General features: G+C 41.8%; 1 protein-coding gene across 1 annotated transcript; it reads left to right on the plus strand.

Moving 5' to 3' along the window:
* The first annotated feature begins 6,330 nt into the window (after positions 1-6,330).
* On the plus strand, positions 6,331-7,989 carry LOC101525812 (protein FAM161A-like). The gene has a single exon (XM_036495857.2). It carries the CDS (start codon positions 6,331-6,333, stop codon positions 7,987-7,989), a length of 1,659 nt encoding a protein of 552 aa, XP_036351750.2.
* The last annotated feature ends 9,792 nt before the right edge of the window (positions 7,990-17,781 follow it).

Here is a 17,781-nt window from a genome sequence, read left to right on the forward strand (position 1 = left end):
CTCAACAAGTTAACCTTCCATCTTCAAGTGTCGACATTCCACAGGTTCATATCCTGGCTTCTCCACTTCCCATCAGCTCTCTGCTTATGCCATGGGAAAGCAGTGGAGGATGGGACCTGCACCCACATGCACCCTGCACCCACATGGGAGACCCAGAAGAAGCTCCTGGCTTTGGATGGGCTCAGCCCTGCCTATTGCAGCCATTTGGGAAATAAATCAATGGATGGAAGATCTTTCCCTGTCTTTCTCTTCTTCTCTCTGTAAATATGCCTTTCCAATAAATCTTCCCCCCCTAAAAAATTCTGAAATGAGTCCATGATTGCACAACTCTTTTTGCATGTATTAGAAACCATTTATACACTTCAAAGAGATGAATTTGTGATAAGCAAGTTATAGCTCAACAGTTCTTCCTTCAACATTGAGGAATTATGAAACATTTAACCTGCAGCAGCCTTGATGATGCTTGGATGATAAGAAAGATGAGTACATGGGCAGTGTGATCCTTACTCTCAAAGTAGCCTATTAATTAAAACAAGCATGCCAAAAGATGGATGCAAAAAACATGATACGGTGAGGGTATCACACTTCAGACACAGCAGTTGTAAGGATGATGGAGCTGTGAAGGTATTAATATTCAGATGCAGCAGCGAAATACAGGAGGCAATGATTAACTCACTCTACAAGAACCAGGCTGTGCTCCTTTGAAGAATGGGATTGTAAACCTGGTCATGAAGGCTATATAACAACTTGCAGGAGGTAAATCAAGGAAAGAAAGCTGCAGACACTGAACAAGCAGATTGCAAATACATGAAGGAAGAAAATAACATCTATAAGACCTTACCTCAACGGCAGGTCAACTACCCTTTAAAACCAAGCTGAGTTTCCTTCCCTGCAGTGGATGTCATCAGAATCACTGGGAAGACCTCTATTGGGTTTCTGGAAGTGGAGATGCATTTTGCAACTGGAAAAGGGTAGAGACCAGTGAAACAGAGAGGAACCACACTATCTCTACATGCACACATACCTCCGTAGGAAGCACCATAAATAAGAGCAGTAACTCTCCAAGTATATAATTAACAGTATAAATGAGATTAAGTGGGCCTGTGTGCTAAGGTAATGCAAATATCCCTATCAACTCAATCAGATCCAAATAATGACTCCAGCAAAACTTATCTGGCTGAACAAATGCTCTTACTGCTTTCCTGATCCAACAACTAATTAATCAGCACTAATTCGTAAAGAGAACATAGCTATGATTAAATAGAAATTCCAGAGAGGAAAGATTCATTTTACAGCTTTCCCAGCTGATTAGATACACAGACACAATCTTGTTACCTATTCTCATCTTTGAAACACATTTCATCAATCTGGAAAATGAAGGCAGACCACTGATTGGAGGGCAAACCTGAAAAGGATTAAACACTTAGCATGGCATTCTAAAATACTGTAATTACAGTGCAATTAACAATGCTGCATATTAAACATACAACTCTGAAATGTGTTCAGACTGCTCAATTATAACTAGCTGTTCTTCAAAGACTGTTGCCAACCCCCAATGAATTTCTTTAGGGCGTCTTTGTTATAATACAAGTGTGATAGTTGCTAAAGGACAGTTAATAAAAGGTGGACATTCTTTACTATAAACCTAACACATGCTTACCAGGAAGTACTCAGCCATTAATACCACAGTTGTGGCAAATACATTATGTGACAGGCAAATCTACTATGAATCTATTATGAATTGGGTCTTGCCCACTGTAAAACACGTTAAGGGTCAGTCATGAAGAGGCTGCGAGCTTGAGGCAAACATCGAAGTCCAGGTAGACTCTAGAAGCTTGTATCTGTTCTTACTTATCCCAGTGAGGTGAATTTTTTTGCCCTACATTTCAATTTCTTCATCTGTCAGTTGGAAGTTATAACTGTCTAGGACATTGGAGAAGATCAAAAAGCTTAGCAGAGCCAGGAAAATTCTAGAAAAGTTGATCAATCTGAGCCTGGCACAAGGGCCTCTTGGCTAAATCCTCACCTTACATCCATTGAAATCCCCTGTGGGCGCCTGTTCAGGTCCTAGCAGTTCTGTTTCCCATCTAGCTCTCTGTTTGTGGTCTGGGAAAGCAGTGGAGGCTGTCCCAAAGCCTTGGTTTCTTGCACCCAAATAGAAGATTTGGAAGAAGCTCTTAGCTTCTGACTTTGGATCGGCTCTGCTCCAGCTATTGTGGCCACTTGGGCAGTGAATCATTGGAGGAAAAATCTTTCTGTTATCTCCTCTCTATAGAGCTGCCTTTACAATAAAAATAAGTCTTTAAAAAAAGGTTGATCATTCTTCCCAAATCTAAGGTATGACCCTCTTTTCGGCTCAGTTTATATTCTGAAAGATTGACCTTGTGCAAAGACAACACCCTATATGGGCACCAGTCTAGGCTGCTCTACTTCTGATCCAACTCCCTGCTAATGTGCCTGACAGAAGCAGTGGAGGATGCCCAAGTGGTCCTGAACCCACGTGGGAGTCCTGGAAGAAGCTCCAGGCTGTGGGCTTCGTCACTGTGGTCCAGCTTTGCCACTGGGGGCTGTTTGGAAAGTGAACAAACAGATGAAAAATCTCTCTCTTTCTCTCCTTCTCTCTGTGTAACTCTGCCTTTTAAATAAATAAGTAAATCAGTTTTTTAAAAAAGGTAAAACCCACAACAAGAACAGTGGTGAGCTTAGTAACATTAAGCTTGGAAATGGTTGTTTAACTGTTCAAGCAACAAAAGGAAAACTAGATAAATTGGACCCAGCTAGAATTTTAAAACGATTTTGTGCTTCAAAGAACAATATCAAGAGATTAAAAAAAGGTGACTCACGGATTGAAGAAAATATTCACAAATAACTGGAATACATGATATTTTATTACAAAATAACAAAAAGTCAACTGAAAAGCAGGGAAATTATCTCAATCGACCTGCCTAATGGGTGTGTTTTTTTTTTATTTGTTTGTTTGTTTGAAATGATAAGAATGTTTTGGGCCTGGAGAGTGGTGATACATTTGTAATGCACTAAATGCTATTAAATGCTTAACATAACTAATTGTAGGTGCACTCCATCATAACTTTAACAAGAAGAACAAAAAATAAGAAAACACCGTAACTTTTATGTGCATAAATTCACAAACACAGAGAAAATGAGCCAATTTCTCAAATATCACAGGCATAAGTAAGATGAAATGAACAAAATGGCCGGTTCTAAAAACATCCAAATGACTGAACTTGAAGCTGAAAAATCTCCTGCAAAAGGAATCTCCAAGCCCAGATAGTTTCAATGGATAATTCTACAAGGCATATAAAAAGTATGCTTATAGAAATTCCACACAGGATCTTTTAGAAAGTAGAAGAGGAGAGAATAAAAAGGGGAAACTTGCAGACTAATGTCTATTATTAACAGACATAACAATTCTCAACAAAAATATTAGCAAACTGAATGAAGCAATGTATCAAAAGAATTATATACAACATCAAATGTGGTTGTGCATCAAAATATACCATCAACAAAGTAAATAGGCAGTTTACAGAATGGAAAGAAACATCTGCCAATCATTCACTTGATAAATGATTGCTATACAGGTTATCTACAGAACTCTTAAATTCAACATCCAAAAGAACATTCTCTCTGCCTTTTATGTAAACAAAAATAGACACATTTTCGTGTATGTGTTTCCTTTTCAAAAAATATTTATTTATTTATTTATTATTCCATGATATAGTTCTATAGGCGCCAGGATTTCCCTTCTCTCCTCCTCAAGTCTCTGCCCCCACCTCCCCCTGAATTTCCTTCATATAATTACAATAGTATAAGCCTTCGCAAATAGTCATGTCGTAATTCTGCTATTTAAGTGTATCCTGACATTGTAGACATGGACAATGGCAGAGATTCCAGCATCCTATTGTTAAGATACTTCCAACAGTTTCATTTGGAGTCCATCTTCGATTTGCGCTTTTCTACAAAGCACACTGCATTGTATCTTCACATCTCTGTGTGATAGTCTCTACTACACAGTTACTATACATCCCTCCCAAATGACAAGCCATAAAACAAAACCAACAACAGATAGAAAAATAGAAGATTTACAACAATGTGAAGTCAAATAACATGCTGCTAAATGACCCATGTATCTCTGAAGAAATAAAAAAGAAAATAAAAAACCTTCTTGAAGGAAATGATGCAGGCCCAATGTGGTAGCCTAGTGACTAAAGCACTCGCCTTACACATGCTGGGATCATATAGGGGCGCAAGTTCAGGCCCTTCCCATCCAGCTCCCTGTCTGTGACCTGGGAAAGCAGCAAAAGATGGCCCAAAGCCTGGGGACCCTGCACCTGTGTGGGAGACCTGGAAGAAGCTCCTGACTCCTGGCTTAGGATTGACTCAGCTCCAGCTCTTGAGGCCATTTAGAAAGTGCACCAACAGATGGAAGATGTTTCTCTCTGTCTCTCCTCCCTGTAAATTTGACTCTCCAATAAAAATAAATAAATCTTTTTTTAAAAAAAGAAAATGATACTACTATATGACAAAATATTAGTTGTGTCTCTCAAATAAACAAAATCTTTCTAAAAATAGAAAATAATAAACAAGAACAGTTGAGAGCTGCCACAACGTCCTTCCACCTGTTAATCCATATAGCAGCTGCCTGTAGTAAGCCAGCCAAAAAAGTCACCAAAAGTGTGAACAATGGGCTGTCTTCATCTTGATTGATAACATGGAATACAAAAGGAATCAAACTTCAGCCAGATTACCATTTTCCTGATAATACTGCTTCTTTGAAATTTGTTTCAGAGTCTAACAAATCCGTTATGAATTAATGTCAGAAAGATCACAACATTTGAATTTGTTGATGGTGAGAGAAGTGAGGAAAGGAATCTTAGGAGTGATAGATACTCTGACAAGAGCCTAGCAGTGAAGACACTCATCTTACACATTGGAGTGCCTGGTTCAGTTTTCAACTCTGCTTCCGGGTTCAGCTTCCTGTTGATGCAGACCTGGGAGGCACTACTACCGGTCCCTGTGGTTCCTGCCACCCCTGTATGAAACCTGAGTTCAATTCCTGGCTAGTAGTTTTGGCCTTGCAGGATATTGCTAACACTTCAGGAGTGAACCACCTGTGGGGGGTGCATTTTCTCTCTCTCTCTCAGATATATATCCCATCTATATCTCATTCATATATATATATACATATATATATCTCCATATATGTATGTTTCTCTTTCCTTGTCTCTGTTACTCAAATATAGAAATCATTTTTTACAAAATTCTGAATGCAGCTCAATACTTAAGAGAGAATATTGGTGCAAGGCTGATTCCATTAGAGACCTCGGTTTCCAATACAATTGTTTTGAAATCCAACAAACTAATGCTGAAGTAGCATGGGAATCTAATATGGGAGAAAGTACAACACATTTTTAAGCAGAACAGTCAAGGTCTGCTTGCATCATTCCTATTTCATAAAGACCCCATTATTAAGCATATTCAAGTGAACCCACTGTTCCTAGATCAGCTGAAGCTAAGTATCTGTACAACTATCACCTTTTCAACAGGTTTTCCATGGAGAGGCCAAGTCACTCAGGTTCTGAAAAACCCGACAGTCAACACCAACCAACTGGCCTACTTCTCCAAAACACATTCTGTGCTAGGTTTGAAAATAGCTCTCTCTAATGTGTGCATGGTGTTTCTCATCTGAACTGTGGGATTTCGTGGATTTGCTTCAGGTTTAAGTCAGCTGTAAATACCACTGAATTTCTGCATTGCTATTAACTTCAAACAAGGGTCAGATAGATACAAAGAAGGAATTTCGGCTCTTATTCCAGAAGAATCCAATTCCTTTCTGGTCGCTGCAGCTTCATTAAATTATCTCCATAACATTTCACCCTGGCCCACACCTGGTAAACACGCTATGCATTCTCAATGAAAAACCTGGTAGAAACCAACCGCTAAGAATGAAGTGGGACACAGTTCTTAGATCTTCTCTTCTGGGAAAGCAATGCTACCATTTACAGATAAAAGTGAAAACATATACCCTACAATAATAATTTAAAAAAAAATTGTTTCTCTATCAATTTTAAGTGTCCTAGCACAGGAAAGTTGAAGAGGTAAAAGACCCTGACTACTGTGTGTCAACGCTAAATTCTCACCAGGAACCTTCCCGCAGGTAAGAAACTGAATAATCTCGAGAAAACATGACATTTGAGATGCTTCCAGGAAGCCAAGAGCCGCCTAGTCGCGGTGGGGGGAGGGAAGCGCCCGCTCACCTGCCACGTGACAGTGCAGGTGCCACAGGACAGCGACAGGCTTCGGAGGCAGGAGATGGCCGCCACCGGTCTCCAACTCCCTTTGAATCCCAACCCTGGAGCGCGGGTCGCCCAGTACCAATGCTCAGACACCCTGGAGGCGGTGAGGGACCAAGAGGAGGAGGCAGTGGTTCAGCCTGTGTGGGCGTTAGCTAATTTTCATAACATCTTGCCTGTGGTGGGTGATCCTAGAAACTATGAGGACTTGAGCAACTTCACTGTCGCTTACCTCTCCAATCAGGAGTATTTCAGGAAGTTAGAAGAGCTGAAGGCTGCCCACGCAGAAACTATGGTGAAATTACAGGAAATGCACCACAATCAGTTACCTCTAAAAGAAGTTTGGCCAGCGATCATTCGAAAAGACGGTTCCAGATCTGTATGGGAAAAGAACTGCCATTACTCCATAATGACGTGGCTTTCAGATCCCGAACTAGGCTGGTCTTCTTCCTCCTGTATATTTTCCTCTGAGGAGGACTGGTCCAATCCAGGGAAAGAGCACCCTGCAGAAACCAGAGTGATGCCCTACGCTAAGGAGCTCATCCACAACATGTGGAACAAATTCTATCTAAGAGATTACATGCAGGCTGAAGATGTCCACCACCAAGCAGTTGAAAAACCAAACAGAGCCCGTCAAAAATGGGTGCCAAGACTTACAAAACCTGAGCCTTTTCAAATGACAATCCGAGAAGAGAAGAGAAAAGACATGAAAGCAAATCTGGAAACGGTAGCTAAACTGCTCCAAAAGCCAGAAGAAGACCCCGAGTGTAAGAAGAAATTCCGAGCCACTCCGGTTCCCGCACATATCTTGCTTCCCCTTTATCATAAGATGGTCAAGCAAAACGAAGAAAGGAGGAGGATCGCGAAGGAGAAAAACATGGAATTGCTTCTGGCTTCACAAAAGCCTTTTAAGTTTATTATGAGAGAGGAACAGAAGCGGGCAGCCCGAGAAAAGCAACTCAGAGACCTTTGGATGTCTAAAAAGAAAACAAACAGATTTAAAGCCAGACCGGTACCTCCAGTGGTTTACAGTTCAGCTACCAGCCACCTGAAGAGGGACATCAGCACACAGGTGGGAGCCCCAAAGCTCTTACACAGTTCATCCCCTCTGCCCCGGAAGGCAACTTCCAGACGCTGGGGGAACCCCAGGTTTTCTGAACAGACTGTCTTAAAGTACAAGCATCAGGTTAGGAGCCAGATGTTTGATGATTTTGAAGATTTCCAGAAATACCCCTCAGATCCCAAGTGCCCAGCATTCCGACCATTTGATGCTCACACATCCTCTAAGCTTGCTAACAGAGAGGAGATGTGGGCAGACATCACAACAGATGAAGCAGATGTAGAAGAAACTTGTTGGTCTTATCTGTCTCCAAGACGTGAGTCACTGGTGATAAGTGCCAGTACTAAGTCCACACCTTGTCACTGCAGCCTCCCTGTGCCCATGGTATCTTCCAAGGCACAAAGAAAAGCCACTACGAGGTCACTCAAGGAAAAGAAAATGTTGGAAGAAGAGAGAAATCGGATTCTAGCTAAGCAAAGACAGACAGTGAAAGAACTGGAGAAACTCCTGGTCACCCAGGCTGAAGATCACGATTCACATCCAAGGTTGGCTCAGGTGTCTAAGTCCAGGATTACATATCTCAAAAAGAGTGGAAAGACAAGCCTGAGACAGCACTGATGAGAACCAGCAGAAAAATGGAAAAAAAAAAAAAAAGAGGCCACCACTGTTTGACAGAATTGCTCAGAAAAGCACTGAAGTGACAGTAAAAAGGATTTATTGTAACACCCCAAAGCACCAAGAATATCAAGCTTATTTCCAAAGAAAGGTCAAACCAGAAAAAAATATTTGGGCACTGGAACAATCAGGAGTCATAAAATTTCACTGAAAATAAAGAACACCTTCATGAAGAAGAAAATGTAGAAAGAATGGGGAAGAAGTTTATTTCGTTGGTACCAACAGCCAGGATTCCTACAAGGAAAAAGACAAGCCGATGAAGAGAGTGGAAAAGGGAAGTGTTTGAGGACTAAACCTGGGTCAGCAGGGTCTCCGCGCCCTTGCCGTCACTGGCAGGTTGGGGATGCCTGTGGCTGCGTTTGTGATACTGAGAACACCGATGGGTGTGCAGAACATCTGTGCTATGCAGAGGTGTGGACCAAAGATGTTGGCACTCAGAAAGGCAGAATCCAGTTGCCTGGCTATTTTGTCTGAGTCAGGCTTTCCCCCAGACTGCCCATTCAGCTGTAATAACTGCTACATTTGATCTGCTTACCACTCTGATCCTATTTGTCTTCTTTAAAAATGACACAGCTGTCACCAACCAATTAGCAATCAAAATGTTCATTACTGCATTATGATCAGTGGGAAAATGGTTTAGTATGGAAGGCAGACACATGTTGGCCTTTAGTGATCTGCCCTTGAGAATTTTTCTGGAGGACATGAGTCAATATTTTAAGTTATTTTTTAAAAAAGATGCCACTTGGGATTTCCACACCCCATATCAGAAATATGGCATAAGTTCTGGTTTTCATGGTCAGCTTCCTGCTAATGCAGACCCCGGAAGGCAGTGCTGGGCTGTGAACCAGCAGATAGGCGATCTCTGTCTTGTCTCTCTCTGTCTCTCTGCTTTTCAGATATAAATGATAGGTAGATACATGAATCAATTTTTTTAAATGAAAAGAAATTGGATTTGGAGGTCTGGGTCATTGCACCTCTCTGAATTCTGGGCTGTATACTGTGTTAGAATAGTAGAAACACAGACTTGGGGTCAGGCAGCCCTAATTCAAGCATCAGCCTGACAGTTACTAGCTTGCTTCCTTCAGCCTCAGTCTTCCATACTGTGAAATGTTGATAATAATAGTGCCAAGCATTGTAGTGAGGATTAAGTCAAACGCTGCGATGTGCTGGGAAGCTATTCAATGGGTGGTATCATTGCATCACCTCATTCTGTATAATTCTTAAGTACCTATCAGAGGTGGAATGCAAGATCAGCAGGTTTTAAATTGAGCAGCTGGAAATTCACTAAATTATACTACTCAGAAATGGAGACAATGCTGTGAACCGAGGAAGGGCAGTTGTCACTAACATGACATCAAACTTTTAGCACTTCAGAATCTCAGCTCTCTGCTCCTTTCAACCCTTTGCTGACTTCCCCTCTATAATTATGTCTCAGTCCCACAGCCACCCTTTTCTGCTGTGCTCCCTCCTTGTGGTTGGGAGTCTGTCAACCGCGTTTCTGATTAGCTTCTGCTACTGTTTCGCCAGGAGAGCAGAAGGTGGGAGGAGGGGAAGTGTACTCCCGAGGGACTCCTCTTCAGACAGCAAATTGAGAAGGCACCTGGGTCTGTCCTGGGGTGATTCCCTGTTTCAGTGCCAGGATCCCAATTCCATGGTCCACTCACCTCTCACCAGGGTCCTTTGGGAGGCATTTCTGGGTTCTAACAATACCACACGTCCATGGAATGGGCTGCTTCTTCCAGTATTAACAGTGGCTTTTCTCAATGAGCATGCGTTGCTCTGGCTGCCTTCCAGTGTAGCAAACTACTTGAGTTGGCTGACATTTGTAGAGAAGCTGCTGTTTTCTTCCCTTGCCTCTAACTGGTATAACTACCTATTGCTCTTGGGGGAAAGTGATAAACCCTCGACGTGGCCTCAAGATGCTACATATCCTCGTCGCTGTCCTCCTCCCAGACTCATCAGATGGTCTTCCCTTGGCTTTCCTGGCCCTTTGTCCTTCTTCAGACTCCACTGCCTACCTTTTCTCATGCTGTTCCCACATGTGATTCCTTCTGCCTGAAATATTCTTCCCAATCCCACCCCCTAGTGAATTTCATTTCTTCTACAGGTCTCTGCTTGAATGTCATTTTCTCAGACATTTCTTGAGCTCCAGATACTTTTTGTTTTCTAAACAAGGGCTCAACTAAAAACTGTCATATATGTCTCACCATACTCCATAAACGAAAACTGAAAGTTAGCACCAAAGGGGGTCACTTCAAAATCCATGATGGTCCTTCAGTTTGCATATATTTAACTCTGCGATGAGTTTCTCTTTGCAAGCTCAATTTCCTATTTGCACCAAGTCTCATCAAGCAGCAGCATTAGAAAAGTAATGAAACTAAGAGGTGGAGAGTTGTACATTCTTATTCAATTCACAATGAACTAGATAAAACAAGTATTTCAAACGAAGGCTGATTTCAGGAGTGAATGCTCCCACCTAGAGTTTATTGTGGGTACCAAATAGGTGCTGTGATAAGGAAACCCAGAAGTAGCCCCTGAAGGACTTTGGCAGCAGGTGGTGTGACCATAGGGTAGAAACCACAGTGCTGACATAGGGAGTACTCTGGGACAGATCCACATCCTTGCCAGAGATGTTGTCTGAGTGTAGACTATCCTTGGCTGAAGTTTGCAATGGGTTGAAGGAACCTGGAAAGCTAATTTAACCTGACTCTTCATGCTCAGATACATCAGTTCTATCTTGTCTCCGAGGACCAAACTTTTTGCCCTCCCACTAGAAATGCAATTTTACACACAGCCCTCTACCCCCAATTATTATGCCCAAAGTACCACACAACTTTGATGTTGAGAAGAAAGCTGTCATCCTGAAGGACATACTGACTGCCCTTGGAGCTGAGACATAAAGAACCTTTGCACACAGGGTCTCTGAACCTGAAACTTTACTTTGTTCAAAGGCTTCTTTTAGAAGAGTCTCTGATTACTTTTCTAATTCATTCACACTCCCCAGAACTTGCTTCTCTTCTGGTTCTGCTAAAATTTGCACATGCTTATCAGCTCATGTAGGTTGTGTAGTCTATTAGGAGTGCCCATCAAACAACCCTCCACTTCCCCTCAGCTGGAGGAGAGAACTAGAAATAACAGAAGAAAAAGCTACATATGTGACTTCATGTCTACCCATACACAGCATCGTTTCTGAACATTCCTTCATGGGGAAAGAGGCTTGTGCTTGTCCCTTATTAGTCTTCAATCCCAATCACCTCAACTTCTGTAACATTCATCTTTTCATTAATTCAACATGTATTTACAGAGTCCCTATTATACAGTAATGAACTGCACAGACAAATTCCCTTGACTCTTTGCAAGGGGCGGGGAAGAGCAAAGGGGGTAGAGAAGGAGAGGAGAGAGGGAAGGAGAGAGAGAGAGAGAATAAATCAAGAAGTAATGCTATACAGAGAGTTGAAATTGGGACCAGGGATAGGAATCACCAAGCTCAGGGTGCGCTCAGGACACACCCTCTGGTAGAATGACGTTTACCTTTAAGATCGACAAGGAGCCACTTTGCTAAAGGTGAGGAATTAAATTTCATGGAGAGTGAATTGGATTTTCAAAGATTTATTTTACTTATTTAAAAGGCAAAATTAGGGGGAAAAAAGAGAGGAATTGGTCTTTCATCTGCTGGTTCACTCTCCAAACGGCTGTACTGGTTAGGGCCAGGCTGGCCTGAAGCCAGGAGCTTCTTCTAGGTCTCCCATAATGGCAAAGTGGCCCAAGCACTTGGGCCATCCTTTTCTGCTTTCCCAGGTACATAAGCAGAAAACTGGCTTGGGTGGGACACGAACCATCATTTATATGGGCTGTCACTACCACAAGCCTCAGCTTAAGCTGATAAGCCACAGTGACAGCCCCAAGCGAACAGTTTTTATAAAAACCTGAAGACATACACAATAACAATCTTTACCCCCACACTATTTTTCCATGTCTTAACTATTTCTTGAAAACTCGGAGGAATTTTCTAAGGTCTAGATGCCAGAGCAAATGGCTACATCCTAGAATACTCACAGCAATAAGCAACAAGGTGAACTATTAGAACACGGGACTTTGATGATTTCATTCATTCAATTAATATTTACTGAGCACTACCTTCACACCGAACACTCTTCCTTTTAACATTTATTTATTTGAAACAGAGATCTTCCTTCTCCTGATTCATTCTCCTAATATCCAAAAAAGCTAAGAGCTGGAAATTTCAGCTAGCTCTCTCACATGAATGATAAGTCCCAATCACTTGAACCGTCACTTGCTACTTCCCAGTGTCTGCATCAGCAGGAAGCTGGAGTGATGAGCTGAGTGGTACACCTAACCGAATATGGGATGGCATTCCAATGTGATACATGGATGGCTTAACAAGCCAAGCATCTGCCCACAGACACCACTGCTAGCACTAAGACTGACACAATAAATAACAAAAAAGAAATGCACAATTACAGATATGTGTAGTAAGTTCTACAAAAGGAGTTCAAGGTATCCTAGCCTTGCAGGAAACAGGTACCTCTCTCAGGGTTAGTGAAGAAAACCTTCCCCAAAGTGCTGTTTTGGCTAAGATATAAACTCAAGTGGGACTTAAACCAATGACGAAAGAGTTGGGAGAGGAAAGAGAATTTGGGGTAAAAGAAGTAATGAGTGCATGGGCCCAAGGCAAAACAAAAACAAAACAAAACATGCTAAGGAGGAACCGCCTAGTATCAGGAAAGAAAGAGGAAGTGGGACTAGAGACATCAGCTGGAAGGCACCAGGCTGGAGACATTAGCTGGCACCAGAGGTGAAGGACCTCAAAGCTGCAATTGGTCCTGAAAATAATGGCGAGGCAATGAAGATTTTTAAGGTGGATATCAGACTATTTGGATAAGGTGAAACTAAAAATGTTGAATATTTGGGAGGCCATTGCAGAGATCTGGAGAATATATCATGACTTAAACCAAGATAATGGCAAGGGAGGCAGAAAGCTAGACTGAAGAAAATCTGTTCAGGTGATACTGTTGATAGTATTTCTAATCTAGCAGGCATGAAAGGTGAGGGAAATGCAAATATCAAAGGCCAACCCCAGGGTTCCGGACAAATGGACAAGAGGGGGCCACCTGCTGAGATAGGAAGGATAACATGAAGAATAACTCTGGGAGCCAAACGAAGTTAGGGACACAACAAGTATAAAGTATCGTCAAGGCCTCCAAGTGGAGCAACTGGGCCACATAGATACTTGAGTTAGGAGTCCCAAGACAGAAGCCCGACATGGCAATTCTAGAATGGGAAACCCATTTAAGAGTTATCAATTCTTTGTTTGAATCTGGATTCAATGTCATTACTTAATCACATTAAGTAGTTAACTGTTGGATTTAAATGTGACATGGTGATTAAGAGTTTTTAATGTCTATTTGGAAATGGAGAAACAGAGAGAGGGAAAGAGAGAAATCTTCTACTTTCTGATTCACTCCCCAAATGCCTACAGTAGCCAGGGCTGTATCAGTCCAAAATCCAGAGCCAGAAACCCTGTTTGAGTTTCAAATATTTGAACTGTCATCTGCTGCCTGCCATGGTATGCATTAGCAGGAAGCTGGATCACAAGAGGATAAACCCAATCAGGCACTCCAATGTGAGATGCAGGCCTCTCAAGTAGAAGCTTAACTCATTGCAATGTAATCCCTGTTCCTATTCTTTTAAAACATTTATTTATTTGAAATGGAAAAGCAGATTTACAAAGAGAAGGAAAGATGAGAGATCTTCCATTCCCTAGTTCACTCCCCAAATGGCTGCAATGGCCAGAGCCTAGATAATCCAAACCCAGGAGCCAGGAACTTCTTCTGGGTCTCCCACATGGATACAGTGTCTCAAAGACTTGGGCCACCCACAACTGCTTTCCCAGGCCACAAGCAGGGGGCTGGGTGGGAAGTGGAGCAACCAAAATACAAACTGATGCTCATATAGAATGCTGGTCCTTGGAAGTAGAGGATTAGCCAGTTGAGCCATCATGCTGTCCCTGTCCCTCTGATTTTTTAAAAGCTTTTTGAAGTTTGCGTAGTGAAGCATCTCCAAGTACAAGGACATGAAGGAGATGAAGCGACAAGAAGATGTGCAATGTACTGATAAGTAGTGCAGTGCAGTAATGGGCATCCGGGAAGTTTTTAAACAATTGCCTCCAATAATGTTTGTGCTTGGAACTATCTATAACACATCTCTTTAAATTTGAGAGGCAGAGAAACAGAGTTCCCCTCCATCACCTTCCTTTCCGTATTTCCACAATGATCCAGCTGGGGCTAAAATAGGAGCTCACCCCGGGCCTCCTATGTGGCCAGCGGAAATCCAATAATTGAGCCATCCCTACTGCCTCTCCACTGCAAGACGCAGAAGTCAGGGGTTGGAGGCGTGTATTGAACGCAGCCTCTTGACACAGGACGCAGACATTCCAATCAATAGGCTGGAAGTGTATCCCAGTAGTTTTTCTTAATAGTGATTTACATATAGAAGAAAGTAAGAAATGGATAAAATGGATCTGGGATGAGACAAAAAGTGAAGAAAATGAAAAAGGAGGTGAGTAGAGATGGGCATCCTGAGGCTCACAATGCTTAGGGAAATGCAGAAATTAAGAATCAAGAATGCCAAGACTGCTACCGAGTTCCAAAAACACCAAAGTCACTTATTAATCATGAACTTGCATAGGATACATTGGTAAAATGGTACAATAATTAGAACAACCCTTCAGGTTTCAAACAAGATAAGTGAAGATCTTCAATGAACTGTTGAAAACTAAGCTACTATTAGTAAGTAGGGATTAGCTATTACTGAATACATAAAATCCATGTAGCCTTGCCACTCTGCTAGTTCCCTCTTTATGAGAAAAGACTATATCTTCACTAGCATACAGGGAAAGAGACTGGAGCAAAAGGGTGAGCATAATCAGGAGCTAATCCCACGCTGGTTTTCTATTACGCATGAAAAGGGGATGATTCATTTTACAAAGCTAATGAATCAGCAAACCATTTTTTATTAACAGTAAACGGGAAAAATATCTAAAGCCCAGTAATGTGTAGCCAACAGATTGTACATATTACAAAGGTAAATGTAATAATAAAGGAAGTAGAGTTCTATAAAAACTAAATAATGAAAATGGTATTCAGAAACCCATTAGCAAGGAACCATGATGCTCAAAAAAGTAGCTCTTCCAGTGTAACCAAAGACCTTGCTTTTAAAATCCTTAATGAAGATGAATAAAAAAAAAAAATACTAAAAGCCATAAGGAAATCTTGAAAATCAAACTATTAAAAAAAAAAATCCGGGCTGCTGCCTTGATGCCCATAATGGACCCTGAAGTCAATACTGAGCATGTTAGCTAAATAGCTGCCAACCACTGCTAAGTGGATATGGAGGTACATTCTGCATGTTTATTCGAGTGAGGGATTTTTCCCTTTTTAAATCTCAGTCTATTGCTAGAACTGAAATTTCAACGCTGTAGATTCTAATGTAAAGCCGCAGCCAGTGGAGGCTTCTTTGTGGTTCCTAATTGCCCCCTTGCAGTACCCTCTTCTCCTCCATCTGTTCACTCTTCATGATCTACACTCTTTTTTCCCTTCACCTGTACGATTTCCAACAAAGTGACCACCAAGAACTTAAGTATGGTAAGTTCTTTTAGGATTGTTAAGTTTTAGTTCCTGGGGTACCTTTCCCAAGAGGTGTTGGCATTTCCAAAGTTGTCTCTAATAATAAAAGAAGCCACGTGAGATAGGTTTCTGTCAGGGGAAGGAGAAAGAGAAAGAGAGAGAGAGAGACAGAGAATTAATGAATGAATTCTTATTTGCTGGTTCACTTCCCAAAGGCACACAACGGGTACTGGGCTAAGCTGAAATCAGGAGTCAGGAGTGGTATCTTGAGGGCCTTGAGTGCCACTCAACTTCTTAAAACTATATCCAAAAGCAGCTGTTTGGCCTGGTGAATAAAACCCCACTTAGAATATCTACTTCCCATATCTCAGTGCTTGAGTTCAAGTCCCAGTTCTGGTTCAGACTCAGCTTCCTGTTACTGTGCATCCTGGGAGGTAAGAGAGGAGGGCTCAAGTACTTGGGTCCCTGTTACCCCCATGGAAGAGCTGTATTGAGTTCTCTGCTCCCAGCTTTGGCCTGAAGCAGCCCTGGCCCAGTTCTGCATGTTGAAGGGACTGGGAAAGTGAGTCAGCAGATATGCGATCTCTCTCTCTCCCTCTCTGGCTATTCCCTAATCTGCACCCAACCTTTCATATAAAGAAAAATAAAACAAAAAGAAGTCACATTTCCCTGGATATCCCACCCTCAGTGAACAGAAGAGGTGAGTCTTGGGATGAACCCTGGAGAGAAGACTGTGCCCAGAATAGCAATTCCACAGATACCAGTGTAGTCAAGACTCAAAACAATCTTAGAGAGGGTTTTTTTTTTTATTGTGGTGGTTGTTGTTGTTTGTCTCCAGAAGAGGTTTGGAGAAATCAAAATTTTAAATGCCATTTTGCTTTGCTCCACTTTAAAATGTTTTACATATGCTTTCCTACCTTTTTTAGTGGTGAAACAGCAATTATCCTACCTGAGAAAAAAACCAGAATTTCACAAAATGGCATTTTATAAAATTTAGGCAAAATGAGCATTTGAACTACATTTCAAAAGTAATTTGCTGGGCCTGGTGCAAGAGCATAGTGACTAAAGTCCTCACCTTGCACACAGCAACATCCCATTGGGCACCAGTTCTAATCCCGGTGACCCCACTTCTCATCCAACTCCCTGCTTGTGGCCTGGAAAAGCAGTCGAGGACAGCCCAAAGCCTCGGTACTCTGCACCCACATGGGAGACCTGGAAGAAGTGCTGAGCTCCTGGCTTTGGTTCGGCTTGGCTCTGGCCGTTGGGAAGTGAATCATCAGATGGAAGATCTTCCTTTCTGTCGCTCCTCCTCTTTGTATATCTGACTTTGAAATGAAAATAAATAAATCTTTTAAAAAAAAAAACCTATGCTGTGAAAACCAAATCAAAGCAGGTGGGACTCTATTTCATGGTCCTCTAGATGATGGTTCCGTAGTAAAGGATGCAACATGTCTTGCCAGAATCTAGGCAGGGACTGCTATACTCTCATTTGATCATCCAGTTCCTTGCCATCACACAGACAAAGAAGCTGGGGCAAAGGGAAGCAAGAAGTTAGCCCCAAACATAGCAAATAAGTAAGAGATGTGGGATTCCACTCCCCATTCTGACTCTAAAGTCCCAGAACCTTCCATATTTGTATATGGATTGGCAAAGTTGTTTAAGTGATGAGATCCTTGACACCTGGTTGGCTACCAGGACTAAGCTTTTTGGTTCTCAAGCCACTTTCCTTACAATACTGGTCCTCAATGTTACCATATAATGCTAATGTTGTCTTGAAGCCTAAAATCCTGTTGCAGATCCTACTGCTGGAAGGCCACTGCAAATGGATCGAAGCTAACCAGGAACATATGGCAGCACATAAATGCAAATCACTGAGTTTTTCTTGTGAAAAACATCAATTTGCCAATGCAAATGAGATGCAACACCTTTGTAAGGATTACCATTATGTGAACTTCACATCTAAGACTGTTGGTGACAGGAGGTTTGCAATTCAGTTTGCAATTCAGAGTTAGCTGGAGAAATCAAGCCAATATTTCTTACTTTTGGTCATTCGCAACTACAGCAAACAAAGAAATTATACGGATGATTT

Source organism: Ochotona princeps, chromosome 13, assembly GCF_030435755.1.
Source record: "Ochotona princeps isolate mOchPri1 chromosome 13, mOchPri1.hap1, whole genome shotgun sequence".
NCBI lineage: Eukaryota > Metazoa > Chordata > Mammalia > Lagomorpha > Ochotonidae > Ochotona > Ochotona princeps.

Coding starts and splice junctions, on each gene's coding strand:
- LOC101525812 (XM_036495857.2), top strand. CDS start 6,331: ATGGCCGCCACCGGTCTCCAACTCCCTTTGAATCCCAACCCTGGAGCG.